Source organism: Sorex araneus, chromosome 6 (assembly GCF_027595985.1).
Source record: "Sorex araneus isolate mSorAra2 chromosome 6, mSorAra2.pri, whole genome shotgun sequence".
Lineage (NCBI taxonomy): Eukaryota > Metazoa > Chordata > Mammalia > Eulipotyphla > Soricidae > Sorex > Sorex araneus.
The window spans coordinates 76012322-76028532 of record NC_073307.1 but is presented as its reverse complement, the minus strand read 5'-3'; the positions used below and the strand labels follow the sequence as shown (position 1 = coordinate 76028532).

The 16211-nt window shown below is 46.3% G+C and overlaps 1 protein-coding gene and 1 long non-coding RNA gene across 5 annotated transcripts in view; one reads left to right on the top strand and one right to left on the bottom strand.

Annotated features, from left to right (window-relative positions):
* LOC129405672 (uncharacterized) overlaps positions 1–12467 on the bottom strand; it is a 111253-nt gene extending 98786 nt beyond the window's left edge. The window contains exon 1 of one of the 2 annotated variants that reach the window (XR_008630732.1): positions 12344–12467. This is a non-coding gene — a long non-coding RNA (uncharacterized LOC129405672). The remainder of the gene's footprint in view (positions 1–12343) is intronic. The other variant, XR_008630733.1, reaches the window with a different exon arrangement.
* A 166-nt stretch (positions 12468–12633) lies between these two features.
* The window catches only part of ELAC2 (elaC ribonuclease Z 2), a 29610-nt gene continuing 26032 nt past the window's right edge, over positions 12634–16211 (top strand). Inside the window, exons 1-4 of one of the 3 annotated variants that reach the window (XM_055143120.1) lie at positions 12634–12923; positions 13143–13193; positions 13716–13786; positions 15123–15187. In XM_055143120.1, the coding sequence (XP_054999095.1) occupies positions 12697–12923; positions 13143–13193; positions 13716–13786; positions 15123–15187 (414 nt within the window). In that variant the 5' untranslated portion in view covers positions 12634–12696. Of the gene's footprint in view, positions 12924–13142; positions 13194–13715; positions 13792–15122; positions 15188–16211 lie in introns of those variants that run through there. The other 2 variants (XM_055143121.1, XM_055143122.1) reach the window with 2 other exon arrangements.

Sequence of the window (16211 nt, the reverse complement as noted above, 5' to 3'; positions counted from 1 at the left end):
CCCTTGGGATGGGAGATGCAAACTGAAAATAGACTATAGACCGAACATGATGGCCACTTAATATCTCTATTCCAAACCACAACACAGAAGGAGAGAGAGAGCAAAAGGGAATGCCCTGCCACAGAAGCGGGGTGGGATGGGGGGCTTGGGAGGAGGAATACTGGGATCTTTGGTGGTGGAGAACGGGCACTGGTGGAGGGATGGGTTCTTGATCATTGCATGACTAAAATTTAACCATGAAAGTTTGTAGGTCTGTGACTGTATCTCACGGGCATCCATTAAAAAAATAAATAAAATAAAATAAATAAAATAAATTGATATGGTCTAAGAAAAGGAGAAATATGCTCCTTGATGGTATTCCGCTGTTAGGTAGATCTCCCAGTAGGATGGGATTTTGTCCTAGCTTACTGGAAGGAAGGGTTTTCATAGGAAGGTTGATTTTGTTACCTCACCTATGTTTAAACAAGGGTTGCTATCCCAACCCTGGTGATTTTTCTCTATAACTAAGGCTGTGTGTGTGTGTGTGTGTGTGTGTGTGTGTGTGTGTGGGCGGTTGCGGGGGGGGGGGTGTTGGGGAGGTGCTGGGAGAGTGGAACAGTGGACTAGGCACATGGAGAGAATGGAAAAAATGGTGGGAAGGGTATAGGAATAAACGGTGACTGAGTGACTGATCACCAACCAGCTTGGCGGCCGTGTTTTCTCATCCATGCATCTACCGGAGGCAGCAGGCCAGGATGGAGAAGAGGCTTATGGTCACCGATGCACGCAGCATGTGCCCAAATTTTTTGAACACACACATATTCCTATTAAGACCTGTAGAAACTTCTGTAGCTTCTTATTTTGGATTCTTTAGATTCTTCTGTAGCTTCTTTGAATAGTACCTTCTCTGGGTGGAGCCTGAGTTTCTCTATCTCCAAAGAGTTCAATATTTACATCTCAATGAAATGTGGTCTTCCTGTCTTTGCTCTACTTCAGGGCTGGGAATGACTTCTCAAGTTTCATTACCAACCCAGCTCCCCTAAAACCTATATGCCTGCAACAGCCTTATTTACAAAAACAAAAGTTAAGACTCTAGACAGCTGATAAAAGGAGGCCCCCAACCCCACAATTGCTTTTTCTCTCTCTCCCTCTCTCCTCTCTTCCTGGACCAGATAGGGCTGCATGCCCAGCTACATAGCCAAGTACCGGCAGACCACATAGGCCCAGACAAGGCCAGAATATAGGCAGGGCTTGAAAGCCAGGAAAGCTCAGATTCAGGTAGGCTCAGATGCCAGGTAGTGATATGGTGCTGAGCATAGGAGTCTCACCCACATGGACATGTTCATGGCCAGAGACTCGGAAAGCCAGGAGAGGATGACAGGAACTTCTGGTACAGTTAGGAGGCCCAGTGACAGACACAGAGCACAGGAATTTCCCCACAAGCATGTGGCCATGGCCACACACTAAGAAAAGTATGCACAAGTGTGAGTTTCAAAGAGCGTGGGTACGCGGGACTCAAGTGTTCAGTGGCCAAGAACCATTCCCCTGACTGGCCCACAGAGGCGGATGGACGAAGCACAAAGGACAGGGGGTTGGGGGAACAGAAAAACAGAGCCCCAGGCTGGTTGGTAATTAGGAACCATTTATTTCATTCCCATCCTCATCCTTACAGCTTCATTCCCCTACAGCATAGTTGTTTCTTCACCAGCACAGTTATTTTTCCTTGCCATCATAGTTAGATCTCTCTCCCCTTCCAGTTTCACTATTTTTCTTTCCTCTCCCTTCTTACAGCATAGTAATATAGAAATCATGAAAGGTGGGGCTGGAGCAATAGCACAGCGGGTAGGGCGTTTGCCTTGCACGCGGCCGACCCGGGTTCGATTCCCAGCATCCCATATGGTCCCCTGAGCACCGCCAGGAGTAATTCCTGAGTGCAAAGACAGGAGTAACCCCTGTGCATCGCCAGGTGTGACCCAAAAGCAAAAAAAAGAAATCATGAAAGGTGAGGGTACATATAGGTGGGGTTGAACATTGTCATAACAACAAACATGTGGAATCACTCTCTCAGGGGAAGCTCTTCTAGGAGATTAACTCAAGGACAAAATCTCATCTGAGGATTCAGCACTCTACATTACCAGGAGATCTGCTCAGTTAGCAATCCATTTAAACAATATGGTAAATTTACATCTTACTAATATTTCTAGTTATTTTGTATAAACACAGTAAGAGATATATTAAGCTTAAAGGTCGGCTCTTCCTGGGGACATCTCGCTATATATCCCAGACTACAGTCCTCAGGCCAGGTTAGTCTTTCCTAGCACCAGCAGGGTCCTTATTCAGTTACTTCTTTTTGGGTCATCACAGAATTTGTTCCCCTGACCCTGAAAGAGCCTCCAATTTGGCATCTTTGGGAAGGACGAGCAGAGAGAGGCTTCTAAAATCTCAGGGCTAGGGACAAATGGAGACGTTACTGAGACCACTTGAGAAATTCGAGGATCAACGGGATGATGATGATGATGATGATGATGATGATGATGATGATGATGACAGAGTTTGTTCTATGACCATGCTCTGAACTTAATTATGCTTATGTCGCTTAGCTTGTCCCTTTTTGATGCCACGGTAGCTTCCAGCTTGCCCTGGATTCATCACTGTCCCTTGCTGGGACCCTCCTTTTGGGAGTGTTAGGAAGGAAGGGCAACTGAGGCTTAAGTCAAATAAATATGGTGGGTGCCCAACAGTAAATTTAAGTAAGAGTCATGTAATAAAGAATCAAATATAATTAACTCCCATGTTACAAAAGCATAGCATAAACTGTCTTCTGTGTCTATACAAAAGGACATGCAGAGGAAGTAGAGGAAAGAGAAAAAAGATAGGATTATTAGTGCCTGATGGAATTGGGTGTGCCTCAGGGGCACTGTTGTAGGAGTAACTCAATTAACCTTAAACTCCCTGCAGAGGAGCAAGGACAAACCAATATTATCCAACACACGGGATAAAAAGCAACACAGGGACTGGCCTGGCACTCACAGGAGACAAGTAAACTGTATAGGACAAGACAGGGAGGTCATTCACTCATAGGGAGGCAGGTAGGGCCCCATGGCAATGGAATTCCTGGGTAGTAATAAAACCAAATAGCCCTAAGGCTGTCAGGACCCATCTTGTGGACAAGGATCTAAGACCTGATAAGACCTTTAGTTGGCACCAGCACAGACCAGCACAGACCAGCATACCCCCCATCCCCAAGAGAAGCTCCAGCGGGAACAATAGTTAAAAGGAATTTCAAAGAAGACCATCAGTTAATCCCAACCCTTGGCAACCACCTCAGCAATGGACTCATATCTAGATAGAAAGTGCCATGTGGGGCAGTTTTGGGGAGATTCTGTAAAGCTAACTTGAACAGAGGAAACCTGTGCATGTACTACCCAGTCCCATGTGCTGCTTGGGTCCAGTGTCATGGCCAACTGCATGTGGTGTCTGAGCACATGTGTTGCCTGCATCTCCCCTCTTGAGATGTGACTTTCATATCCAAAGCTGGGATATATTCAGTATTTGTCTCCGCCTTTGGAGAAGTCTGTGTCTCTTTTGAGCACGTTACTCTCCGCTCCCATCCTTCCCCCCTACCTCAAATACCTCCAAACAAAATCTGCTAGTCTCATGGAATTCTTTTCTGTGAGAAGGCAAGGACCCAACAGGCCTGGGTAAAGACTGTCCTTTTTTCCCCTCTCCTCACTCTATCCTGAGTCCATGGCTCCCCGAGAAATCAGGTGTTGGGGAATAACTCCCTGACCTGGCAGAACAAGTGGACATCAGGTAGGGCTTGATGGCTACCTAGTGGGGTTGATGGAACTATTTGCCATGCAGGGACTCATCGCAGATCTTTTCAGTCCTAGCCTTCCCAGCCACTCCTGTGGTGGTAGAAGTGTATCAGTTCAAGATGCGACTCGTTCAGTTGGCAAAAAACCAACTCCCCAAGCCTCCCTAACAGAGGAACAAAGACAAGGACTCACAGGTAGATGGTCAAAATGGCCTGTTCAATTCCAGGGCTGAGTAGCCTTTAGAGACAACCTGAGGGGGTCGAGGTATAGGACTGCATGTAGGTGTGATTAATCATTTACACAGGCAAAGCCTTTCAACAGAGGCAACTGCTTGCCCCCCCATCACCCCCCAGGGGCATCTATATTGCTTTTCTTTTTCCCTATAGTTGTACACATTAAAAAGATTGTTTACTTTTTGTTAATACATGAAGTTATTTGTATAAACACAGTAAGAGATATAGATTCCAAAACTTAGCTCTCTGGGATCTGAGGGGAAGCAAGTCTTTTACCATAAATCTCAGACTAAGTCTTCAGGTCAGTTTAGCTTTTCCTTCCCCATGGGGGTTCTGTCTCTTAAGTCATCACAGCTCACATCAAGACCCATGCTCTGTGATTTCTAGACTGTTCCATATTGATGCTGAGGTAGCTTTGCCGCTTGCCCTGGGTCTATTCAAAGGTCCTTCAGTGGGACCCCATTTTAGGGAGGTGTTAGGAACTACAGCAACTGAAGCCTGAGTCAAGAAATTATGAGGAATGCCCAGGAATAAATATATATCATAGAGTCAATTAACTCCCAAATAATAGGAGCATAGCATTAATGGTCTTTCTGTGTTTAAGTAAAGACCACTGCTCTATAGTAAAATATGAAAAAGTTATAGGGGAGAGAAAAGCAAGTAATTCACTAGAGATTAAAAAAATTCAGTCACCAGGCTTGGCTCTATATGTAACCAAGCCTGACTTGGGGGATCAGTAGCTAATAGAAGGAGAGGTAAAGCACAAAGGAAAGGTAAGGCAAACTCTGGGGATTAGGGGTGCTCATAAGAGCACTGTAAGCTTCTCTGGGGGAGGAAAAGGGGCAATTCACTAATGAACCCTAAACACTTAGGGTTGCAATTCACTAAAGAACCCTAAAACACTTAGCCAACAAAAGTGGATCAGGAGGAAGTACCCATTCTCTCTACTCTTGCTTCACATAGGCCCACTAGCATCAACAGGTAAAACAGGTAAATGGAGAGATGCGGACATCTGGGGAGAGACTCATCTATTTTATCTGTACAGTTGAAGTCGGTGAGCCCCCATGATTGGCTTGGGTGAGAGGAGTCGGTGACTTTCTCCTTATCCACCTCTGCCACCATGGGACTGGCTGGGAAAGCTAAGACTGATAAAGTCTGCAATCAGGCCCTGCATGGCACAGACCAGAGCCCCACTAGCACTGCCAGCTGGATGTCAATCCACACCTAATGTTTGCTTGGTCTTCTTAGCACTGGAATTGATCTCCACCACCCGACTTCTTGGGAAGCCACAGACTCAGGCTGGAGTGAGAAATTGCTCTTTGCAGAAAAGGAAAATCAGCCAGTCCTAGGCCTTACCCAGAATTTCCAGGCATAGTTTGTCTTTCTTACAGAAATCTCAGGAGGAGACAAGCAGTGAAGTAAAAACAGTGATTGGAGGCTTTTAGGAAGGGGAAGGAGGGGGAGAAAGTGAGAGAATAATGTGCTCAAGAGAGAATGTGGGCTTTTCCAAAGGTGGAGAGAGCCCAGTACACATCTGAGGAGATGGCAACATGTGCCCAGGTACCACATGTGCTCAGTTGAACACAAACAGCACATTGGCTTAGGCAGCATATGTGCATGCTTCCTTTGGATGCACTTGACTTTTCTAGAGCTTTGCCCAAGTTGTCTTAAGTGGAGCCCTCTAGCTAGGTAAGAGTCTGGTACTAGATTGGGGGGGGGGGGGTCGGTCAGGAGTGACTGAAGGTCTTCATTGAAATTCCTTCCCTGGCCTTTTGTTCTTGCTGGCTTTCTTCTGTGGTACTGGCACCAGGTAGGGTCTTACCAGGCCTTAGCTCCTGTGCTCACAATGTGGGCTCTGATGGTCTTAGGGCTAGATGACTTTATTACATCCTAGGAATTCCATTGCCATAGGGGCTCTTTCCTATCTATCTGCTCACCTATATTACAATGAACTCTAACTTTTTAATTTTTGCATGCAAATCTTTCATGTAATTCTCAAGAACCCTTCAGCACAGGAAAATCCACTTTCACACTAACATCTTCATTCAATACTGTATTGACTAGATATAACCTGTTAGAACTATGATCCAGGTTTTAATTTTGAGTCCTTCCTAGTGGGAAGCCCAGGCTGAAAGACATTTACATCTTTCCTTTCCAGTGATTAGTATATTAGGTAAAATTACAGGTTTTTATGTTAGGCAATCATGTAGACCTAAACTGTGAGATCCTATATGGGTTTCTGAAACAATGTGTGGGGGTCATTTTAAAATAAATTTCTTAATGATTATCAGTAAATGTTTGATGTATCTATCTATTTTGTATACCTATATACACTGGGTCATGTATAAATTCTTCCTCCTCCTGCTCCTCTTTTTTTTTTTTTTTTGGCTTTTGGATCACACCTGGCTGTGCTGCACTCAGGGCTTGCTCCTGGCTCAGTGCTTACTCAGGTATCACTATCACTCTAAGGTAGTACCATATGGGTACCAATGATCAAATCTGGGCTGGCTATGAACAAAGCAAGTGACTTACCTGCTATACTACCTCTCTGGCCCTAATTTTTTCAGGCAAAAAAAGGAGTTGCAAGTAAAAAAATGTTAAGAAGTCTTTTTTTTTAATTTTTAAATTTTATTTTATAAAGCAGTTCACAATATTTGATTATCATGTAATATTCAAACATCAAACACCAATCCGATCACCTTACTGCCATCATATTTCATATGCGTCCATCCTGAACCCCAACCCCTGCCCCAAAGCAGAACAGAAATATTTTGTATTGTTTGTTATGAAAAACCACTGAAAACGCTACAAAGATGATTCCTTAGAGAAAAGAGTGTGAAGATTGTTATATTTCCACAGGGGTCATTAAGCATTTCTATAAGAAATCACTAACATATTGTTAAAGGTTGAGCCTTGTGTGCTCTTATATATACACACACATATATATGCATATATATATGTGTATATATATCTGTAAGAAAAAATATTTCCCTCTAAGATTGGTTGCCTCTTACTTTAAACCCCATCGAATGTGGTATGGTACTCTTGGAGTATGGGTGATATAGGTATGAGTTTTCTCGTGTCCACGAATGCACACGTGGTCCAGGAATAGGTTCACTTCACGGGTGAGGTTTGACCCAAGCATGTGGAGAGTGGCCTGAGCACAGCTGTGGTTGAGTTCTGCTGGGTCCCTTGGGGCGGGGAGGGGTCTCACTTGCTGCCTCCCCACCCCCTTCGAGCTCCAAATGAAACAGCTTGGCGTGGGGTCTGGCAGCTGGGTTATGGCATGTGTCATGTTCAACATTTTAAGAAGTCTTAATGTACACTATAAGCGAGTTATGGCTCCTCTAATTTTATGTTTCCTCCTCCGAAATGGAGGAGGATGACAATTACATGCCAGCAATGTTATTAGGAGTGTTGAATAAACCATCGCTTACAAAAAGTCAGATATGTAAGACAAACAGGAACAAGGAGTTCCTCATGCCAGACAGGGCACTGAATTGTCAATTGAGTGGAAGGACAAAGTCACAGCAACTCTTGGTGGCAAGAGAGATCAAGACCACTGAATAATCTAAATTCCTATTTCAGGGTCTGTTCTCTTAATCTCTACCTTTTGCTCTCCCAAAACCAGAGTTGAAATCACTTGAAACACATCACTATGGGCAGATAGATAGAGGGGCCCTGGTAAAGTTTTTCTGGAAACAATAAAACTAAGAAAAAACTGCCTGGGACTGGACGGTAGCACAGCAGGTAGGGAGTTTGCCTTGCACGAGGCTGACCTGGCTTCAAATCCCAGCATCCCATACGGTCCCTAGAGTGCACAGTTTAGATTAACTCCTGAGTGCAGAGCCAGGAGTAACCCTGGCATTACTAGGTGTGACCCAAGAAGAAAAAAAAATTGCCTAAGCCTCAAGAATTTCAAAGACTTGAGGACTGCAACCCTTTGACATGCAAATCTTGCGCTCACTCTTTAAGATCAAGAAATTGATCTAAACAGGGAAAGATAGATCTCCACATGAGGAGAAACTACCGGATAATCTAAAGTTCTTAGTAAGAATTTGAAAGTGACAGCATCCAGATTAATACTTATATATGCAATTTGGAGAAATTATATATAACCTTCTCTCAAAAGCCATTCTAGGTTTTTTCCCAGAGAAGCATATTCTCTCCAGAAAATTTTTGTCTTTCTCTCCCAAGGAAAGAGGAAACCTTGTTTCCCCTTGCCAGCTGCTGTGTACAGTCCCATTTTAGTTGCCTCCATTCTACACTTTTAGCAACCCTGTAAAATCCTGATTGCTTCCTGAGGAAGTTAGCAATTTCCCAAGGCAATAATCCTGCCCAAGAGTTTAGCCTCATCGAGACTAAGAGATAATGGGCAATACTAAGGTAAATGGTCAAACAGATAATTCAAAAACCTGAACCAGCCAGATCACACTGTAGGATCTGTGCACTTGTTGCCAGTGGCTTGGTAAAATGGGGAGTGAGGGAGGTAGAGTCAAGAAGAGTGTTTTTGAGGAAGGCAGGTGGATAGGAGAGGGTCCATGGCAATGGAATTTCTGAAAGTGATAAATCCAATACTAAAGCTGCAAGAATTAGGGCCTCGGTCTGATAAGATTTTGGCGCTAGCGACAGATCTTGTAGAGGCTGGAACCCACAGAAACACAAACTTCGGCAGAGACAGAAACTGCAGATTTTTGACACCCGAATGACCCCTACCTCTGCCAGAGAACCCCAGACCAGGGCAACCCTTCCTTGGAAACCACTCTAGCAACACTCTTACCTAGCTAGAAATCCCCATGTGGAGGCAGATTGGAGAAACCCTATGAAAGCCACTTTAAACAAAGGAAGGATGTGCATATGCTGACTGAGCCCATGTGCTGCTTGTGCCACATGGCTAAGTATATGTGCTGCCTGCAAGTCCCCTCTTGAGATGTGTATTGAGGCTCTGTCTTTGGAGAAGACCGCAATATCTCTTTAATGCTTTACTCTCTTTGCTCCCCATCTTTGGAAACTCCCACTTCTTTGAAAACCCTCTAAATAGTCTATTTTACTTCACTGCTTGTTCATTCCTAAAATTTCTTTTTGAGAGCTAGGACAAGAACCTGAAAACCCTGGGTCATGTCTAGGACAGTTTCCTTTCCTAAAAAGAGCACTTCCTCACTTCAGCCTGTGTCCATGGCTCCCAGAGAGAAATCTTGCAAGGTAGGGATTACTGAGCGATAGCACAGTGGGTAGGGTGTTTGCCTTGCACGCAGCTGACTAGGGTTCGATTCCTCCTTCCCTCTCGGAGAGCTCGGCAAACTACTGAGAGTATCTCACCCTCACAGCAGAGCCTGGCAAGCTCCCCGTGGTGTATTCGATATGCCAAAAACAGTAACACCAAGTCTCACAATGGAGATGTTACTGGTGCCTGCTTGAGCAAATCAATGAACAACGGGATGACAGTGCTACAGGGATTAATTCCAGTGCCGAGAAGACCAAAGGACCTCAAGTGTGGCTTGATAATTACCTGGTGGAGCTGGTGGGGCTCTGGCCCATGCTGTGCAGGGGTTCAGCTGCAGACTACCAGTCCAAGCCTTCCCAGATGGCCTCAGGGTGGCAGAGTGTGGGATAACATTGGGTTGTCCTTGCTACTCCTGCAGGGACCTTGAATTTTACTGTTACTCCTACAACAGTGCCCCTGAGGCACACCCAATTCCATCAAGCACTAACAATCTTATATTGTTTTTCTCTTTCCTTTGTGTCATTTGCATGGCTTATTTAGCAATGTCCTTTTGTATAGTTTGTATAGAACACTGAAGACAGTTCATCCTATGCTCTTGTTACAATGTCCTTTTGTATAGACACTGAAGACAGTTCATCCTATGCTCTTGTTAATTGACTCCGAATAATATTTACTCCTGGGCATCTGTCATATTTACTTAAGCCTCAGTTACCCTAGTCCCCAGCACTCCAAAAGCAGGGTCCCAATGAAGGAACTGGATGAGCGCAGGGCAAGCTGTAAGCTACCCTGGCATCAAAAGGAGATAAACTAAGTACCATAAATAAACTAAGTTAAGAGCTTGGTCATGGAACAAACTCTGTCATGACCTAAAAAGAAGTAACTGAATAAGGATCCTGATGGGGTTAGGAAAGACTAACCTGGCCTGAGGACTATAGTCTGGGATATATAGAGAGATGTCCCCAGGAAGAGCCAAACTTTAAGCTTAATATATCTCTGTGTTCATACAAAATGACTAGAAATATTATAAGTAAATTTACTATATTACTGAGGAAAGGAGGAAGCAGTACACCCTGGATGGAATCCCACCTTAAGCAGATGTTCTAGTAATCTGGAGAGCTGAACCCTCAGATGAAATTTTGTCCTTGAGTTAATCTCCTAAAGGAGTAGCTTTACCTCTGTTTGTTGTTATGACAATGTTCACCCCCACCCTTCATGATTCCTACATAGTGATGCTTTAAGGAGAAAGAGGGGAGGATGAGAACTGAGACTTTGAGACTTTTGGGACTTTGAGGTCTTTGAAGACTAGTGGGACTTTGAGGACCAGAAGGACTAGAGGATGATGATGACTAGAAGTAGAGGACAATGAGACTATGATGAAATGAGGAAGAAAATATCACGAGGTGGAGGACTTTGAGGTCTGTGAGGAGACTAGGATGATGGAACCATGATGACTGGCACTTAGAGCAACAAGGGGAGAGATTGGACTACACTAGGGAGGAGAGAGAAACTGACCAGCCTGGGGCCCAGTTCCTGTTTCTCCATTCCCCCAGTTCTTCGTCCGTCCATCACTGCCGCCTGGCCAAGGGGTACGGTTCTTGGCCACCAAACATTAGTCTGTCCCCCTCACTTTCACCTCCCCAATGCCACTATGTGTTTCTGTGGAAATTCACAGCTGGTGTCCCTGTGGTGATGGTCTCTCTCCTTTCTGTCTCATATAAGCCACTGGTGGAGTTCCACGGAGTTCTGTGGAGAAAGATGTGAGAGAAGAGGGAGAAGCACATGCTCAAGAGAGAACCCAGGGTTCTCCAGAGTGGACACAGGCGAGCAAAAGAACATAGAAACAAACAAGAAGATACATGTTCAAGGGAAATCATAGGTTTGAAAATTAAGTCCCAGAAACTTTGAAAAAAACTTTTATACAATTCTTCCAAATGGGTTTTGCTGGACTTTTGCATATATAAAAGTTAATCTGTGCATTGTTACAAGAAAGCCTTGCAGTGTTGTTGGTCTCCTCATAACTTCATGGATTATTCTGTAGTGTCTCCTTTTCTGAGAGGTCCATCCTTCTCTGGGTGGGTAACTGGACTTCCACATCTGGAAGGTGCCTCAGTTCTCCTCTTTAAAGAGCTCAAGATGTGCTTGTCAAAGGGTTGTAGTTTTATGCCTTTCCGCTATTTCAGGGCTAGGAAATCTGTGCTTAAGATTTTACTATTACTGTTTCCCAAAAGTTACTAGGCCTCCCGACATATCTGCTTACAACACATCTTCTGTAACATTCTTGTCACTTGACATGCTATCACAAAAAACAAGTTTTCCTGTAAAAATCCCACCAAATAAGCCATACTTAGTCCTAAATTCCTTCCCTGTTACGGAGTTTCTTTCACTCTTCTACTTTTCAGTACTATCCTATTTTCTAACTATGAGTCTAAGCATCTTTATTACTTAATATTTTCACTCTTAACGGTTGACCCAGGTTTGATTCTTCTGTACCTCTCAGAAAGCCTGGCAAGCTGCCGAGAGAATCCGCCCGCACGGCAGAGCCTGGCAAGCTACCCGTGGCATATTCAATATGCCAAAAACAGTAACATGTCTCACAATGGAGACGTTACTGGTGCCTTCTCGAGCAAACTGATGAACAGCAGGCAAACTGATGAACAACGGAGGGCAGCGCTACAGTGCTATTGCTCCAAAAAAAAAAAAAAAAAACACAGTTCCTGCTCCTGCATCACCCTAGGTAAATTTTTTCAAATAGAATCAATTTGCTTCACTATTTTATCTCGTCTGAAATTCTGCTCTGTGAGGGAAGGCGATATTTCTTTGCTGAAGAAGGTACTAACTTTGCTCCTAGGAAGAGGAATCCCTATTTCAACCTGAATCGACAGCTCCCTGGAAACTCAGGCATCGAGAGAGCAGTGTACAGCCCGTGGAATGCACGTACATGAGACAGCTGTCTCCCGGGGTTGCCGCGAGGGCGGTATCCGAGCCGTGAGGTGGTCCCGGGAGCCTGTGAGGTGGCCCGGGCAGCTGCGGTCAAGCCAAGTCTCGACTCAGAATCACAATAGGAATAAAAGCGACGGCACCTCACTTACCACTACACACTCCACCACCACTACCAGAGGCCAGCATGAAACCAAGGTGAGAGAACTCGTCTCAGCCCGGAAGGGCGACCAGATGTTTTCGGCCCGAGTTTCCGGAAGTCCCGCCTAGAGCGTAGGGCGGTTCCCTGAAAGCCTAGACCGGCCGGGAAGGTGGAAAAAGACACGAGCCGCTCTAGCACGCCACCACTCTATGCCCCGCAGGCTCACGGCTCCTTTCTATTGGCCATTCAGACCCCCGTGGGCGGGCCTGCTGGCTTCTGACCTTCCCATTGGCAGGGGCGGAAGGCGCCGCGGGCGAGAGGCCGGCTGCCGGCTCTGTCCTCCACGCGGCTGGGGCCTGGCGGATGTGGGCGCCGCGCTGCCTTCTGAGGGCCGCGCGTGGGCGCAGCATGTCGCAGGGGCCCGCGCGCCGCCCGCGGCCGCCCAAGGAGCCGCCGCGGCACCTGCGCGCGCGCGAGAAGCGCGACCCGGCGCGGGAGCCCGGCGGCCCCAACACGGCGTTTCTGCAGGTAGTGGCGGCCGGCGGGCGCGACGCGGGCGCGGCGCTCTACGTCTTCTCGGAGCACAACCGGTCAGTGTCCCGGGGCCGGTCGTGGGCGCCGAGGCGCGCCCGGGCCTCGCGGGTGCGGGGGTCTCTCAGGGCCGCGGTCCTCCCGCCGCGAGCATCGCCCGGCCCCGCACGGCGTGCGCTCTTGGCCCCCGCCCCCTCCCTCTCCCCCCTCCAGCGCTCGGCCGCACTGTCGTGTCTGACAGGTCGAGCCAGTCCCAGGTTGTCAATGTCTGTCTGTAGGTATCTCTTCAACTGCGGCGAGGGCGTGCAGCGACTCATGCAGGAGCACAAGTGAGTCGGCTGGCCAGGCCCGCCCGGGGTGGTGAGGGTCCTGAGGTGTGACGCGGGACTGTCATGCAGAGTGGAGGGCGGGGATCCCCGTCAGTGGAGAGAGTCACCTGAGGTGTGACGCGGGACTGTCCATCGCAGAGTGGAGGGCTTCCCTGTCAATGGAGAGGGTCTCCTGAGGTGTGACGCGGGACTGTCCATTGCAAAGTGAAGGGCTCCCCGTCAATGGAGAGGGTCCTTAGGTGTGACGCGGGACTGTTCATCACAGAGTAGAGGGCTTCCCTGTCAATGGAGAGGGTCACTGAGGTGTGACACGGGACTGTCCATCACAGAGTGGAGGGCTTCCCCGTCAGTGGAGAGGGTCACCTGAGGTGTGACGCGGGACTGTCCTTAGCAGAGTAGAGGGCTCCCCGCGTAATGGAGAGGGTCACCTGAGGTGTGACGCAGGACCGTGTCCATCACAGAGTAGAGGGCTCCCCCGCTCAATGAAGTTTGTCCTACATTGCAATTTTTTTTTTTTTTTAGATTGAAGGTGGCTCGTTTGGACAACATATTTCTCACCCGGATGCACTGGTCTAATGTTGGTGGACTGTGTGGTGAGGTGTTTTTTTTTTTTTTTAATAAATTTATTTATTTTTAATTAATGAATCACCATGAGGGTACAGTTACGGATTTATACACATCTGTGCTTATGCTTCCCCCATACAAAGTTCGGGAACCCATCCCTTCACCAGTGCGCATATTCCACCACCAGTAAACCCAGCATCCCTCCCATCCTCCCCAATCCCATCTCCCCCCACCCCACCCTGTCACTGTGGCAGGGCATTCCCTTCTGTTCTCTCCCTCTAATTAGCTATTGTGGTTTGCAATAAAGGTGTTGAGTGGCCACTGTGCTCAGTCTCTAGCCCTCATTCAGCCCGCAACTCCCTTCTCCCACATGGCCTTCGACTACATTATAGTTGGTGATCCCTTCTCTGAGTTGCCCTATCCCCAGAATGTGAGGCCAGCCTCCTAGCCATGGAGTCAACCTCCTGGGGTGAGGTGTTTTTTTTTTTTTTTTTTTTGAGTCAGGTTGCAGAGAAATCTCAGGGATTTGAATTTGGTTCTGTGTCATATCCCCCTTTCCCTTCCTGTTGTACTGGAACTGCAGTTGTTCTATGCCAGCATGGTCAGTTGAAGCCTAAAAAGCTGTGGCTCAGTAGATTTTAGCATCGATATTCCCAACTTTTTTTTTTTTTTGGCTTTTTGGGTCACACCCGGCGATGCACAGGGGTTACTCCTGGCTCTGCACTCAGGAATTACCCCTGATAGTGCTCTACCCCTGGTAGTGCTCAGGGGACCATATGGGATGCAGGGAATCAAACCCGGGTCGGCCGCATGCAAGGCAAATGCCCTCCCCGCTGTGCTATCGCTCCAGCCCCCCGATATTCCCAACTTTTATAGTGACTCAGTTTCTTGACTTGTACTGCAGACATGTGATAATAAACTGAAGAGGTAGTAGTGGGACTACAGTAAATATTTGTACCTTGAAAACCACTGATTTGCTGTAGTTTGTAGTTCAGTCTTGTAGTTAAGCTTTGTATGGGTAGGAAGGAGCAGTGTGTCGAGCCACATCATTCTCAGAGCTGAGAGAGGGGAAGGCAACGAGGTGCAAAAGTTAAAGGGCACCCTTTTGCTTGCATAATTTTGCACGCTAGGTCCCTCTCAGTTCATTACTTGCAGATCAGTCCTGCCTATTCAGAGGTAGTTTAGGAATTCTTGGTTCTCCTTGTACCTCTAGTTAGCATCATTCTTGCTCTGCACTTGTTCCATGATAATTAGAAGATGAAATAAGGATAAGCATGTAAATGAACTGATTCAGGAGGAAGTGCTCGGTCTGGGTGTAACTACAGGTCAAAATAATGGAGGTCTAATTTTATTCATTCTTCTTAGGAATGATCCTTACTTTAAAAGAAACTGGGCTTCCAAAGTGCGTTCTTTCTGGACCTCCACAACTGGTGAGTTGCCCTTTTCTCAGCTTTTCAAATTAACCTCTTTAAATGTTTGTAACAAAAATTTCTGATTTCCTAAGTTAGTCTTTGTTCTCTTGAGATAACTGATGTTGAGATGTAAATACTTTGCCTATATGAGCTTGAACAATTTACCTCTTTCCTAAGAGTTAAAGAGTACGTGAAGTAATGTATAGAAAACAATAAAATAACTGTATTAGATATTTGTCACAAACAGGCACAAAGTAAATGCTAGATTTTTTTTTGTTTACATCTTTCAAATATTTTTACATCTTCCAAATCAGCTTGTTACACTGCTAAAACTTTATATACACGTTGTGATTAAAACTGTTCATGTCCTATTACATAAGATAGAAAGTAACCAGTTACCAAGTTCGCACATGCAAATGTGTCCATCTTCAACCTGAAACTATATGGGCACACTCAGTTTTAACTCTTGGTCCACAGTGTAGCCCTTTACCATATCAGGGCTTTTGTCAATATACCTACCAGTTTCCTGTCTCCTTCATTCTGTGACCTTCTGGGCTGAGTTTAAAAGGCTTATATCGTCACAGGAGACAGTACAAATCTGAGCGTCATTGGTGCTGCACTCGGGGCCTCTGAGCACCACTCCGTGTCACCTTAAAGACTTCAGCACTGTTGGTGTTGCCTTGGGTATTCTTGGTACTGCCAGTGACTGGGCTCTCCCAGTGGACTGCTACCCTGTTGGCTAAGAATCTCCAATATTGGGGATAGAGAGATAATAGAGTGGGTAGGGCAGGCCTGGGTTTGATCTCCAGCACCATGTAAACCCCCTCTGATGCAACCAAGAGTGATTCCTTATTGTGTGTGTCCCTCTCCTTCTGACTCATGAGACTAATACCCAAGGACAGTAGAAACAAGGGCCAAGAGGACTGGTCCACTGTTGGAAGCCTGCCATAAGTGGTGGTGGTGGGGGGGGGCACAGTTAGGGCAGGGAAGTGACCATGATAGTTGGAAATGATCACTCTGGACAAGAACTGAGTGCTGAAAG